This window comes from Neophocaena asiaeorientalis, unplaced genomic scaffold (assembly GCF_003031525.2).
Source record: "Neophocaena asiaeorientalis asiaeorientalis breed wild unplaced genomic scaffold, Neophocaena_asiaeorientalis_V1.1 scaffold501, whole genome shotgun sequence".
Taxonomy (NCBI): domain Eukaryota; kingdom Metazoa; phylum Chordata; class Mammalia; order Artiodactyla; family Phocoenidae; genus Neophocaena; species Neophocaena asiaeorientalis.
Genome location: NW_020172678.1, coordinates 620,116 through 634,565, shown reverse-complemented (window position 1 = coordinate 634,565; position 14,450 = coordinate 620,116). Strand labels below are relative to the sequence as shown.

The window sequence follows — 14,450 nt, the reverse complement described above, 5'->3', positions numbered from 1 at the left end:
CTTGTCGTTTCACATCCTGGGTCTCCCTCCTCGTCCTGTTGTTTGCACTTGGGAACCTGGCCCAGGAGAGCGTGCCTCTGTAAATCTCACAGGATGCTGCCTCAGGCAATTGTCCCCAGACTCTAAGCTTCAGAGCCCAGCCCAGATACCAAAGCAGCTCTGCCCTGCAGCCCCCTGCTCCAGAGGAAAGGGGTGACCGGGGCCATCTCTGAAGGTTAGAGAGGACCTGAGGGTCTGGGGCTGGTGGCCTGGCACCCAGCACGGACCTGAAATGGACCAATGCCCTGGAGGATGGCCTCCCAGTGTCACTGCAGGCATTATTTCCAGTCTGTCCATGACCTCAGGCCAGGCCCTGGCTCCCTGCTCCCCACCCCCACCTAGGAGTATGTCTGGAAGCAGCCCAGAGCCAATGAGATGAGGAGACAATCCCTTACCCAGCCAGGTATCCCGCTCATGCTGCCACCTCATACTAGGCTCCCAACTGCATCACCCTTGGGGCTCACCGGTGTTCCCTCAGATCTCCAGCACAAGCCCCCTGTCACTGGGAGGCACTTGCTTTGCTTCCCAATTTGACAAACTCATGAAGGATACCAGTATCAGCATGGGCCTCCCATCTCCTCTGCTCACCAGGAGAGGGCCCGCTAATTCCCAGGAGGACTCTGCCTTCCTACAGAATGGCTTCCTTCCTAGGACCTCCTTTTCCATATCCTGGCCTAAGGACCACCTACCTCTGGAGCACTGGGAGAAAGGACCTTTCCTGGGTTGCACCCCAGTCCTACAGAATGAGAAGCTTCATGCATGCCAAGGACTCTGCATTTTTGGTAGGAGCCCCAGGTGATTCTTGGGCATACTGGAATTTGAATACCCGTTACTCTAGAGTGATGTTCATTCATTCATTCTACAAGTACATATTGGGCTTTATTCTTGTTGAGTCCTGTCCTGGGCATCAGAATGGGGAGGAAATGGGGTACGGGGAGCAGAGGCCCAAACCCACACTGCTGTTACTGACCACATGAGCTGGTCTGACATTCGCTCTGGGTCCTGGGGTCCCCTGGGCTTAGAAGCACAATAACAGTTATGCTAGAAGCTGCAGGTCACAGGAAGCCCATAATGCCCTGATTTCGTGCATTCCAAGGATGTGAGGGGTCTCCCTCACACCAGCTAACCCTCAACATCTGGAAGGTATTATTAGATGCTAGCAGAAATAATAATAACAGCTATAACTCTTATAAAGTACTTTACATACATTAATTAATAATAACAGCTATAACTCTTATAAAGTACTTTACATACATTAATTAAGCTCTTGACATATAGTGAGCCTTCTGACTTTTGAACCACCTAAGGTAGATACTCTAATTGCTCCCATTTTATGGATGAGAAACTGAGGTATGGAGAGCCACCCCAGGCAGGATGCTCAGGAGACTCCATCCATGTTCTTGATCACTACACACATTGGTGCCTTTTGAGCTTCAGGGAGGAAATGCCCCCAAAATGCCACTCTCTATTCTTGGCAGTGTGGTAGGGAGGGGCAATGGGGTGGACACTGGCCTGGTGGCCTGCCACCCTCCTGGCCATCAGTCTGGCCTGCCCAGATGCACCAGGCTGACTGTTCACTCACCAGTGGGCTGGGCAGGGAGGCCATGTGTGGGTGTGGGTGTGGGTGGGAGAACAGGGACAGGTCTGGAGTGTGTGAGTGAGTGAGCAGTTTCTCCTGGACCTCTCACCAGCCGCCTTGCTCCAAAGCCACCTAGTCCCAAGACAGCCAAGGAGCTGCTGCTTTGTTAGTCTTTGGGTGGGGATGTGGGGTGAGGGGTCCCACCAACCAGAACCCTCTTTGCATTCAGTCACTATTCTGCTCAACCAAGAGACTGGGTGGGGAAGGAGGGCTTCTGTGCCTCCCTGCAACATTCCAGACGAGACGTGACTTTCTAACGGTCAGATATGTAAAAGGAGCATGAAATCAGCCGAAGTTGCAGCTGTATTAGCTCTAAGGTGATGTAACAGCTGCCATCTTTTCATCAAGTGAGTAAAGAAAAACAAAGAAAATCCCAGAGCACTGGTCAGAGTCACCAATGACCTGGGCTCAGAGCCCCAAAGTGCCCAGAAGCCTGAGACCTCAGACAGCGACGCACACTCCTGCCTTCCAACACCACCCAGCAGCCCCAGGCACCTAAGCCTCTGTTCCAAGCTCCTTTTCCCCTCCCCTGCTCCTCCCTCCTTTAGCCTGTCAGTTCCCTGCCTGGGTCCTTTGGCCAAGGTTGTCCCTGGGGGCAGGTCCCTTCATGCCACTGTCCCACATGGCCATAGATCTCTCCACTGTCCTGCAGAGCCTGACACTCCTAATGCAGCTCTTCTTGAGTCGGAGTGGGGGACCAGGGCAGCCCAGGCCTTACCTGAGATGATGGTGTAGCCAATCCCCCGGGGACGTCCTTTATCCTGGTCGATGGCGGTGATAACACGCACCGTCGTGCCCTGGGTGGAAAAGAGAAAGGACTTGAGTTTGGTCGCCCAGCCCCAAGGCTGCTCTTCTTCTTTGTAGCTGTCCTGGCACCCACAGCTTCCCTCGCCATGGGGACTTCCTGGCCAGCCTAGGAATTAGGTACCAAGTACACAGGCCATCATCCCTGGGACATACGCTGAGGCCCCCAGGCAAACACCTCCATGTCCACTGGAGAGGCCCAATCTTGCTGATTCTCTTGCTTCCCCTTCCCCTCCCCAACTCCCCTCATTCGGATAAACCACCCAGGGAAGAAAAGCTGATGGAGGAGCATCCAGCAGGAGGACAAAAGGTCTGGTCTGTATCTCGAACACACATCAATGCTGTGTGACCTCAGGAAGTTTGCTGCACCCCTCTGGTCTGTTTTTCCCCACCTTAATATGAATAACAACAACTCAGTTTTCAGTAAGGCCTGAGTAAAGGAGAAGATCATGAATCAACTCTGTGAATGAAAGCATCATAAATCCTGAAAATGAGCATCTCCAGGGATGACCGTGACAACCATGGAGGCCACCATGGTCCTCTGAACCATGCCCCATCCAGCACTACAGCCAGCAGCTCCTGCCTCACATGGCTCTGCCCCACACCCCATTCATTCTCCCTGCAGCACTGGGGGAGAAGGGGCTAGGGGCTGGGACTCCCACATGGGGATTCAGGGACCCCTGCTTTTGGGGAGCACACAATACGCACAGACACTGCTATACAGATATGAGGTTGCTTAGATGCATAAATGTACCCCAGAGTGTACAAGTCCACCTGGAGGAAAGGGTTGTACAGATGGTGACATTTAGGATGGGTCATGAAGAGTGAGTAGGAGTTTGCCAGAGAGAGAAAACCAAAAGGAAGGTGCTCCAGGCAAAAGACACAACACCAGGGGGCTTCCCTAGCGGCACAGTGGTTAATAATCTGCCTGCCAGTGCTAGGGGACACGGGTTTGAGCCCTGGTCCGGGAAGATCCCACATGCCGCAGAGCAACTAAGCTTGTGCGCCACAACTACTGAAGCCCGCGCGCCTAGAGCCCATGCTCTGCAACAAGAAAAGCCACTGCAAGGAGAAGCCCGTGCACCACAAAGAAGAGTAGCCTCCGCTCGCCACAGCTAGAGGAAGACCGTGCACAGCAACGAAGACCCAATGCAGCCAAAAATTAATTAATTAATTAATTTTTTTTTTTTAAAGACACAACACCGGCAGGGGTTTGGAGGCCTACGGCTCACTGGGAAGAGATGCTGGCATATAATGGCACACTCAAGTATCAATTGATTGGCCAAGTGATTGAATAAATGAACGTACAAATGATTGGATCCTAACTTTGCCACCACCACCACTTGCTGAGTCGCCCCTCACCCAGGGCAATGTTCACTTTGCTCTCCAGGCCCTATCACACCAGCCATGCCTGCCTGAGATTCTGGCCCAGGCTGCAGTTCCCCTGACTGATGGAGAGCAGGACAGCCTTGTCCCCAACCTCTAGGGAGATATCAACCCTGGCGTTTGCATGTCTAATGAACATCTCTTGTGGCATTGGTGCCTCTCACATATTCACTGGTCATCAGCTGGAGACTGAAGCCTGCAGGCTGCACCCTCCACTCCCACCTGAGCACCTTCTCCTGTGGAAAGAGGCTAGTTCCTGACATGCAGGCCTCTGACCTGGAGCGAGTGCCCTGGGGGCAAGGTGCCTCCGACTCCTCCTGGTCTCCCTGCCAGGACACAGGAGGGGCACCTGCCACCTCACCCTCCTGGGGCAGTGCTGCCCCTGCACAGCTGTCACTCCAGCCTCTCCTGAGCCCAGGTGTGCGGCATTCCTGAACGTCCCCAGGTTTGGCTGAGGGAAGGTGAGAATGTTGCAGGGGAAACGTCTCCAGCAGAGAAATGGACACAGCGCAGAGGCGGAGGCCACACAGAAAGCAGGTCTGGGTCCTTCCTTTGCACTCCCCGCTCTTCCCCCACCCCGCCCAGGAGCTCTAGCTAGATCCCATGGAGGAAACAGACTGTTACAAAGTCAGAGAAAGATGCTATTAAAGACGCATCTCTCGAAGTGGGTTCTGAGGACCTGAGCTGTGTGAGAGAGTGTGAAGCACCTGTGGCGGCAGGGGCCCTTCTCTAGCACCCACTATGTGCCTGGCGCTGCTGCGAACGCCTTTTGTGTATTAACTCATTTCACCCTCTCAGCTACCCCGGGAGACAGCCCCATTTTACAGATGAGGAAACTGAGCACCACGAGTTAAGTGGCCTTTCCAAGGTCCCACCGCAAAGAGGGAATGGTGAAGCCAGGATTCAAGGTCAGGTACTTTGGCTCCAAAATGCTCTTGCCTGCCAGGAGATGCTGCTTCTGTAACAGGTCGTTATAATAATGATAACTGTCATTTATGAAAGTTGTGGCTATGGACCACGCACTAGTGTAAGCACTTTGCATGTATTAATTCATGCCAAATATGGGAAAACATACATTCCCTGTCCCTCCCTTGGAGATGCACAATGGGTTTTAACGTGGTAAAGGCTCCCGGAAGTAGTAAAGCGGTAAAGAAATCCGTTAACCTTTGTTCTTGCCCGTTTTCTGAGCTGAAGACAGATTCTTTTTGTGTAACATCTTAACAGCCTCAGACCCAGGGGTACATGGGAGGTCATCTGGGAAGCACTGCATTAGATCTGAAGGGTCTACACAAACGGCTCCCCCCATCACTCCAGGGGGCGTCCTTTGGGGGTATGCCTTTCCTGGTGTCACTCCTTACACAAGAGAGGCCTGGATTTGTCCCCAGGCCTGAGAGTCCAGGACTCTGGTCTGAGGCTCCAGCTGCCAGGAAGGGCTTTCTCAACACAGGGTCAGCTCCCTCTTTTACAGCCCCATCCAATCTGAGCCTCACATGTGTTCCAGCATGAGGGTGCCCTGGCTGCCCCTGGCCTGCCAGGTCAGCTGGGCCCAGTGCCTACCAAAGCACCATTCCAGACAGTCGCTAAACAATAAACCTCAAGGGGCAGCTGCATGCTTGCAGGCGCACAACCAGGGCCTGGAGTGGTCAGTGAGCCTCGGGGGGACGGGAAGGGGGCCAGTGCTGGCCTGTGCAAAGAGGGGAGGTGGTGGTCAAGGAATCCTCAGTCCTCAGAGCCCTGTGAGAATCTCCCCATGGGTAGCCCTGCCCTTGGCGGCCTGGAGTCCTCCTGGGGGGCCAGGGCTCAGATGGCCCAGCGGGAGAGCCAGGACCAGACGGCGAGGAGGCTGGCTCTCCCCAGGAAGAGCCACACCTGAGCTTCCACGAAGAGAGCTCTAAAAGGCTCCTGACAAAGTTTGGGTTTTCATCTTTTTGGATAAATAAATCCATTTTTAATAAAACCCTGAGCTTTTAATACAAGTGCAGCCACAAAGACTGGAAATGTTATGAGAAGGAATTAACAGGGAGGACTAGGGGCTCTTGGGAACCCACGGCTCTTGTTTCAGTCTCAGTGATTATATTTTCAATATACTGAAACTATTTCCAAAGATGAGAGGATGGAGAAGTGCCCGTCGCAGGCCTGGGCCCCTCTACAGGGGTGCACTCTGCCTGGCTGGCTCTCCAGAGAGGTACCCCAGCTTGGGGTGCATCAGGGTATGGCCAGGAGAGCAGGTAGGTGGGCGCAGAAGCTCTAGAGTTGGGGCCCACCTGGCCACAGGGCTTCTTCCCTTCATAGGAACCCACACTGCAAGCAGGAGGCTTCCTGGGAAATGAGGCCCCCACCTCCGCACCCCCCCTCCCCTAAGAGGCTAAAGGTGCACGGGCATGCAGGGTCCCAACTCCTTATTGGGGGAAGATCAGTACAGCAAGGGGGTTAAGGGTGTGACTCTGGTCAGACTGTCTGGATCTGAATCCTTTGCATGAGTTACTTAACTTCTCACCATTTGGGTTTTCCCCATCTATAAAGTGGGTATTACAACAGTCCCACACCTCAGCAAGGGATACATGTAAAGCACTTGAAACAGCACTGGGTGCACAGAAAATGCTATAAAAGTGACTGTCACTATTCACTGGAGCCTGGAACCGCCGTGCGCATCTGATGAAAGCTAAGAGGCCTCTTCCCAGACTATGCATGCACGTGATGTTCCAAACAATTCCAGCAAAATGCAGGCCCCGCAGGACCCCAGGTTAATAATCCCCACCCTGGAGGGAAGACGTTTTCTGGGAATTCTATAGAGAGAAGAGCTAGGAGCTCACAGGGAGAGCTAGCATTAGTTGAGCACCTACTGTGTGCCAAGCACTGTGCTGGGCTCCCGCATAGGTTCCTTCACTTTTTTCTCACAACCTCTCACAGTGAGGGTACATGTGGGGAGACTGCGGCTCAAGGTGTGGTGAGGGGGTGAGTGAGGGTGCCAGGCAGCCCCAGCCTCTGAGGCTTGGGTACCAGTAGGGAAGTCGGGGCAGAGCTGAGACGAGCTGGGACTGCTCTAGAAGGAACATGACTCTCCCTTCTGTGGCTGCCTCCTTCCAAAGAAGCTGGCCAGGAGAGTGGCTGAAGCTGGAGCCTCAGGGGGCCGGTCTACCTCTTTCTCTGCCGGCCCAGCACCATGCCCCTCCCCCATTTCCATGACAGGATTAAGGACTTGAAAGGATGACATGCAGTTTGCTTCGGGAGTGGGAGGCGTCCTTGGGGGGAGGCAGCCGATGGGGCCGGAAGAGACTTCCGACAGGAGCTGCCACAGCAGATTCTGAGGCAGAAAATCCTATTTCTCAGTCCTTAATTCCAGTCAATTCCAGTCAAAGGGCTGATAGGCATCGGCTAGCAGTAATTTGTGCAGTTTATCCGCTCTTTTCACCTTCTATCGGTCCTTCACTGACGGGCAGGCCGACATGCTGTTGCTCGAGTGAGGAAATTAAAATTTGATGCAATAATCCCAAATAAGAAGGATTTTATTAGGTAATATATACACTTTAGATGAGGCATGCTGACCTGATACACTGATAGAGGGAGGCGTAACATGCTGGGAGCTGCAGATAAAAAGGGGGAGTGAGGGAGAGTGGGCGAGGGTCCGGATGGAGGCGCCGGGCCAGCAGAGGCAGGGCCGGAGATGGGGGACTCCTGGGTCCTCTGGCCTGGGGGACTGATCAGGCCATGGAGCTCCTCTATCCTGGCCTGGCCGGGAAAGTGCTGTGTTAAATCAGGGCTCCACACTGTAAAGGGACATGGAGGGCCCAGATCAAGGCACGGAAACGGATTAGAAGCCTGGAAAAATCAGGCTTAGGGTATATGGGAAGCTGTGCAAGGGACACGGTGAAGTTTCAAGTCTGGAGGCAGGGTGGCCAGAGGTGTGTGGACACGGAGGCGATTCTGTGGGCGCTGGGAGAGTCCGAATCTCCCAGCTTACTTCCTTGTCTGGCTTGCCCACACCTGGTCATGACCCAAGAGGCAGGACTCAGACCTGCTCCCTGGGAGCCCCCCAGACATTGGCTTTAGTGGCCTTGCGGGGCCAAAGGGACAACCCTGGCAAGGCAAAGAGATATCAAGGTCCCTCATCCTGAGGAAGAACCATGTCAGATGTCAAGAAACCGAGCATAAGGAGCGCAGGAGACAAGGGGAGCAAGGACCCCGTCTGCCTGTTCTGAGGAGTCATCCTAGCAGGGGCCCGTGGAATCATCTGGAAAGTGTGGCTTAGCACAGGGCCCTGCACACAGCAGGGGCTTAATGAACATCTAGAGGATGAGTAAAAGAATGAAAAATGGAATGGATGGCTGGACGAACTCAGAAATCTGCAGATCTGAAAGGAACACCTGTAGTAACAGCTACATTTAGTATTACTCTGCTACGATGCAGGGATGCCAGGAGAGACAAGACAAACTGAAGGTCTCGGACGATACTCACACCAACACCCCTCTTGCTGACCACCGAGACACTGAAATGAGGCTGAAGCTGGGACCCCCAGCCCAATCCCAACACATAACTGCGGTGTTCTAATGTCTGTTAATGCCGGCACTGCTGGGTGCTTCAATCTCTAAAACCCCCAGGCTAGGGAGGCACAATTGAGACAGCTGTAGCCCCGGTTCCCCAAAGAGGAAGAGGTCTGGAAGTCGTGTGATTTGGCCAAGCAAGTACATGGCAGTACAGCGACCTGCTCCGAGACCCCTGGCTGCCCAGCCACCATCATGTCCTCACTTCAATCGACAAGCTGGCTTTGCCCATATTGCCTGCATTCAGCCCTGAGCACGATGCCCTGGGAGGCCTGTGGGAGGTTCGAGACCAGGTCCCAAAGACTCAGCCACCTTGGTGACCAGGAGCCCCAAAGTAACCCACTTACACGTCGGTGAACGTTACAGGTGTGGCTACAATTCAGTGGGAAGTCATGCAGCGTAAGGAGGGTGAACTCCAGCAGAGCTGAGGGGAGAGGGATGTCTATGCCTGGGCCAGTGAGGAGGAAGCCAGGAAAAAGTTCCAAGAAAGGTCGTCAGTGAGCTGGGAACCAACAGATGGGTGGACTTGGGGTTGGTGACCAGAGCAGGCACGAAGGGTGATGAGGATGACAGGATAGCGAGAGGGCTGGTCTGACCAGGGCATTTGTTTGTTTGCTTGTTCGTTCATTTGTTCATTCATTCACTCATTCCAAAAACACTTCCTGAGCACCCACGGTGCGCTGTGCTCACAGCAGACCCCATTCTTGCCGCGGTCCAGCAAAGCAGCCGAGGGTGAGTGAGCCATGCAGGAGCATTGAGCACTAAGAAGGGATGGCCAGGGGCTGGGGGCAGATGGAAGAGCCCACCTCGTCTGAAAGGTCAGGGATGAGAATATGAGTGCTTATTAGCAAAGAGGTTTTGGGGGAGGCAGCCTACAGTCTTGAAAGCCCAAGCTCCTGCTGTCCATGGACCACCAAGAAAGAGACGGCTGGGGTGGGGACATTCAGATGTCTCCCTCTGCCCTCGAAGCAGCTTCAGACACCTGCAACAGGAGGCCAACTTGTTCGTCAGACCCTCCAGCCCACAAGCGGCCCCAAGAAGTGGATACCCCCTCATACCTGGAGCCTGCAGTATGGTGCTTGGAGGAGGCCAATGGTCGGGACAGACCATGGTCCCAAACTTGGGGGGCAGGCTTCCTGGTCTGTGGTGGTCCAGGAGCATGGCCTGCACTCCGGTCGGGGGAGCCTGCCTCTCACTTGTACCCAACTCTGAGAGCCTGTGCAGACATGCACGTGGGGCGCTGAACAGCCACACGTTCAGGTGTGTGCTCCCCTTGGCTCTCAAAGCTGTGCCTTTCCTCTAAGCACGTTTAGTTCCCTCAGAAGGAGGGGCACAGTTTTCTTTCCACAGAGCTGTTCCCCGAGCTGTATGTCCAGAGGAACCACCTTTTTCCAATTCATCAGCCCACAGCGGGTGTTCTATTCTAGTCTGTATGAAAGCAGGGATGGCTACCGGACAAGGGATGCCTAGTACTGCCTGCCTGGCCCACAGCTGAGCAAAGTTGCCCACCCACAGCTCCTGCCCGGAGGCAGCGGCATGCTTTGTCTCTAAGACCTCCAGTCACAGCTGACAACCGTGGTGGAAACATGGCCCGCGGGCAGCCAATCTACAGGCTGGCTGGCGACCTCTGACCTTGTGACATGGCACAAAATCACACCATGGCCAGGCTTGCCTGGTGGCGCAGTGGTTAAGAATCCCCCTGCCAATGCAGGGGACACGGGTTCGAGCCCTGGTCCGGGAAGATCCCACGTGCCATGGAGCAACTAAGCCCGTGCGCCACAACTACTGAGTCTGCGCGTCACAACTACTGAAGCCCAAGCGCTTAGAGCCCGTGCTCCACAACAAGAGAAACCACTGCAATGAGAAGCCCACACACCACAACGAAGAGTAGCCCCTGCTCGCTGCAACTAGAGAAAGCTCGCATGCAGCAATGAAGATCCAACGCAGCCAAAAAAAAAAAACCAGACCACGGCCAATCAGGTGCCTCTCTTGAACACGTGGCCCTGGGAAACCCAAAGTCTGGGCAGTTAGAAGGGGCAGCCGGAGCTGTGAGTTCTCAGGGAAGAGCCAAGCCTAAGAAGGCCTGCAGGGCGGATGGCAGGTGGCCACCACCTTGGGCAGTGATGGCTAGCTGAGAGAGGCAGATTGACTGACTGACCCGTGGGGGGCATGGCTGAGCCCCACTGATGTTTTGGGGAGCCTGGCTGAGTCCAGATTTGCTCTCCAGCCCAGGCTGGATTTTTCACGGGCATCCCCGTCATCTCACGTGAATCTTTCTGAACTGCTGCCCTTCACTTGCACTAGCCAGTCTTTGCTCTTTGCCACTCAGGGCCCTCCAGGGATGAAGTGAGAGAACGAGGAGGTGGGGTGTGGTATAAGAGGGGATTGGGTTTTCACTGGGCTGGGACACCCATCACTGCCATGCATAGGGGTTTGGGGGAGTAGGAAACGCCAAGGAGCCCATCCCACCAAACAGGGCCCCCATCCCTACCAGAGGTGCAGAGGGAAGTCTCACAAGGGCCCGGGGAGGGTCGTACCAGAGGAGAATGCTCATAGACGTTGGTGCTGTAAGGCAGGTTGATGAAGATGGGGTCCATGTCCTGGACATCTGTGATGATGATGGCCAAGTTGGCCAGGGTGGACAGAGGCCTGGTCTTGTCTTGATCCTTAGAGAACAAAGAATACACAGCCTTAGGTTAAGTGATGTTGTGGACATGTACACACATGGACACACACACACAAACACATGTGCACATACGTACACATGTATCCCCACACTCCCCCAGGTAGGGCATTAGCACACGGAGCTCAGGAACTCTAAGAGCCTTCAGTGACCTCTGACCTGTGCAGGGAAACACAAACAGGGTCCCCAAGCCTAGGGGAAGGTGGCTTATCCACTGTCACAAAGCAGGCCTGGGGTAGAGCCACATCTCTGGCCCCCCGCCCAGCCTAGGCCTGACTGCCCTTGGGGTAAAGGGATGGTGCTGCCCTTAGCTCCTTCTCTGGATTCAGTCAGGGGCCACTGCCCCCTCCATGCCCACTTTCTGCCCCCTCTCATCCAAGGGCAGCAAGGGAATTGACTAGGATGGGGGTTCCTCAGAAGAAAGGCCCTTTGACCACAGAGGGGGCTACTCTGGAACCTGTATCCCTGTTCTACACGCTGGGTTTACTGGTCAAGCAACTTTTCCTTTAGAACCAGTAGGGGGCGCTCCAGGGCCTGTGACATTTGTGGGACTCTGGGAAGGAATCCTGAGAGGTCATGCAGGCCATGTGGCCAGGCAGGCAATGTTTAAACCCTCCTAGCTGGAAATGTGGTCCTGTGAAAGCTCACCAAGAAAGGAAACCCCAAACCCATCTTCTATTCCCCTAAGCGTGATAAACTGCTTAAATAGCTGCTCCTACTGAGTCACGATGCCAACAAGAACAGAAACTACATGCTGAAGAGATTATACACCGGGCTCTGTACTATACACTTCACTTGCTTTTGTAGATATTATGTGCCCATTATGCAGATTTAACAGAGACTCAGAGAGGTTAAGTAACTTGCCCCGAGTCACACATCTGGTAAGTGTATAGCCAGGACTCAAACTCAGGTCCTTTTGACATAAAAACATGCTCTGTCTGGATCTGGGGCCCTAATATCAGCCCAGGTGCTAACTTGCTGGGTCACCTCGAATGAGTTGTCTCCCCTTTTGGAGTCTCAGCTTCCTCTTCTGTGAGATGAAGGGACACCCGGAATGACCTCTATGGACTCTAGGCCTTGTAAATTCTCTGGTTTGGGATTTGAGGAGGGACTGTCCTTGGGTTAGATCTCCCTTGGTCTGTCTGCGGTGATGTGAATGATGCAAGGCATTCCCCATGTTACAGCAAGCCTAGTGCCTGCTCCTGCCCTCCAGAGACACAGCTGCTGAGCCTTCGAGGAGAAGGAAGGGCTGGCTGTCCTACGAGTCCTCAGGGGCAGCCGGGGAGAGGATGGAGGGGCTTTGGCGATGGGTCGTGGGTGCAGCAAGGGAGGGGAGAGTCTGGAGGCAGGGGGAGCTGGGCCCCTTGGACCACAGGGGAGACAGCCTCCCAGCCTCCAAGATGATGGGGCTCACAATCCAGGCTTGGGGACCACCCATGGCGAGAGCTCTCAGCTAGGCCCCGGAATGACCACTAGGCAGATAGGACCAGAGGGTGAAGCCTGGCAGGAAGTCCTTTGAACTCTGGGGCCGGGGATGCCAGTGGTTCTGATTTGCCATCACCAGGCTTCTGTGGGCTGCTGGCTTTGTCCAGCGTGGCACCTGCCCTTCCTGTCCCACACCTGTGGCTGCAGCCCTGCTCCTGCCACGGATGCCCCCGTCCAGCCCACCCTGGACTCCATGGCTGGGGAAAGGGGATGGCAGTGGGCACATCTGGCTGAGCAGGCACCTGGCCAGGCTTCCAGCTGTCACTCTGGCACCTACAGCTCTCAGCAGCTTGTTCCCAGGGGAGTCCCACATTTCCCCACCCGCTACCCACCCAGTAGTGGCTGGGGACCCACACTGCTCCCTGCAATGCCACACAGGAGAATCTCTTTGAGGAAATGCCCAGTGGCCAAGGGCACAGCGTCAGCCCTGAGAGGGACTTGTGCTTCAGGTGGGGGAAGCCATCAAGACCCAAGGGATTTCTAGGGCCCCTCCTCTCCCACTGCTTCAAGGCCTGATCTCTGGAAGATTAATGGCAATTTAACTGCATTCACCATCCCAGCTTGAGGCTAGGCCTCTTCACAGGCCTGGCCACCCAGATTCATGCCTGTGCCCAGCTCTGCTCTCTTCCTCACTGGCCCAAAGCCATTTTTATGGTAGATGGAAAATATCCCACACGGACGAGTTCATAGTGAGAAAGATAGCAAGCATCTGTGCATTTCTGGGCCCAGGTGTGTGCAAATGGAGAGTGGCGGGAGGATCACCACCTCAAGCGGGTGTGCAAGGCACTGCGGGAGGGCACAGGCATGTCCAAAAAGTGGATTCTGGTCTTGCAAGTGCCCTTGATCCCAGAAGTCAGTTTTCCAAATAGCAGCACACACGTCCTCCCGGGGAACTACCACTTAAGCAGGGGAGAAGGAAGGAATGTGGGTGTCATCAGCAGTGGCCTCCCCAGGGGCCGCTGGACCAGGTACAAAGAAAAAGTTTGCATTTCCTGGTTTGGGGGGGTCTCTCTGGATCTTGTCCAATCCTGGGGGAACGCCATCTTTCAAACTGGACCCTGGACCCAATCCAGTGTGTCTTCCCCTGGGCTCTGGCCCCATGTCACTGCAAGTGGAGCCCCCAGCGCTACTGGAAGCCCCCTTGCAGTGACATGGGGCCAGGTGGTGGATGCTGTGTGTCAGGCTGATGGGTCCTGGAGGGTCAAGAGGGACTCCTGTGATTTGTCTCACTGTTGACCTGAGCTTTGTAAACAGAAATCTAAGGGGCAGCAGGCCGGCTCGCCCTGCTGCCAGCTGAAGGCTCCAGGAGCAGGGACGAGGGGCGTGCAGGGGAGGAACCCCACTGAGGGTGTGGCCTGCCTGGCCCCCAGGCCCTTGATAACAGCTGGCGACAGTGTCCAAGCAGCATGACGTTCTGGAGACTCAGAGACTCCTGACCATGGAGGTCAGACCACCCGGGCTTGGGTTCCTGCCGCCCACTACTTATCAGCTGGTGAGGCTCAACAGTGTCAGCTATAAATTGGGATAGTTATTGCTCTCCCACCGCCCCCTCCTGACTAACTCATCCTGGAATTCCCAGGACTCAGCACGGTGCCTGGTGCAGACGGGTGCTCTCTTCTGTGTAAGAATCACCGCTCTAGAGCAGTGGCTAGTTTGCTTGGACCCTCTGGCCCCTGCATGTTGGGTGGTGTCAGGACACAGCTGGGTTGACACCTCTGTCCTGTGTCCCACAGAGTGAGAGGACACCCTGCACTGGGAATGCCCCACGGGGTTACCAGTGCAGGCACTGGGGTCCAGCTGCTGGGTGATTGTGGGCAAGTCACTGAATTGCTCCTGTGCCTCGATTTCCTCATCTGTAAAATGGGTCCTTTAA

At 54.9% G+C, this 14,450-nt stretch overlaps 1 protein-coding gene across 2 annotated transcripts in view; it reads right to left on the bottom strand.

Moving 5' to 3' along the window:
- Positions 1-14,450, bottom strand: part of CDH23 (cadherin related 23) — a 430,962-nt gene that overhangs the window by 255,999 nt on the left and 160,513 nt on the right. For both annotated transcript variants that reach the window (XM_024739760.1, XM_024739758.1), the window contains exons 8-9: positions 10,947-11,075; positions 2,397-2,475 (exon numbers count right to left, since the gene is read on the bottom strand). In XM_024739760.1, coding sequence (XP_024595528.1) covers positions 2,397-2,475; positions 10,947-11,075 — 208 coding nt within the window. The remainder of the gene's footprint in view (positions 1-2,396; positions 2,476-10,946; positions 11,076-14,450) is intronic.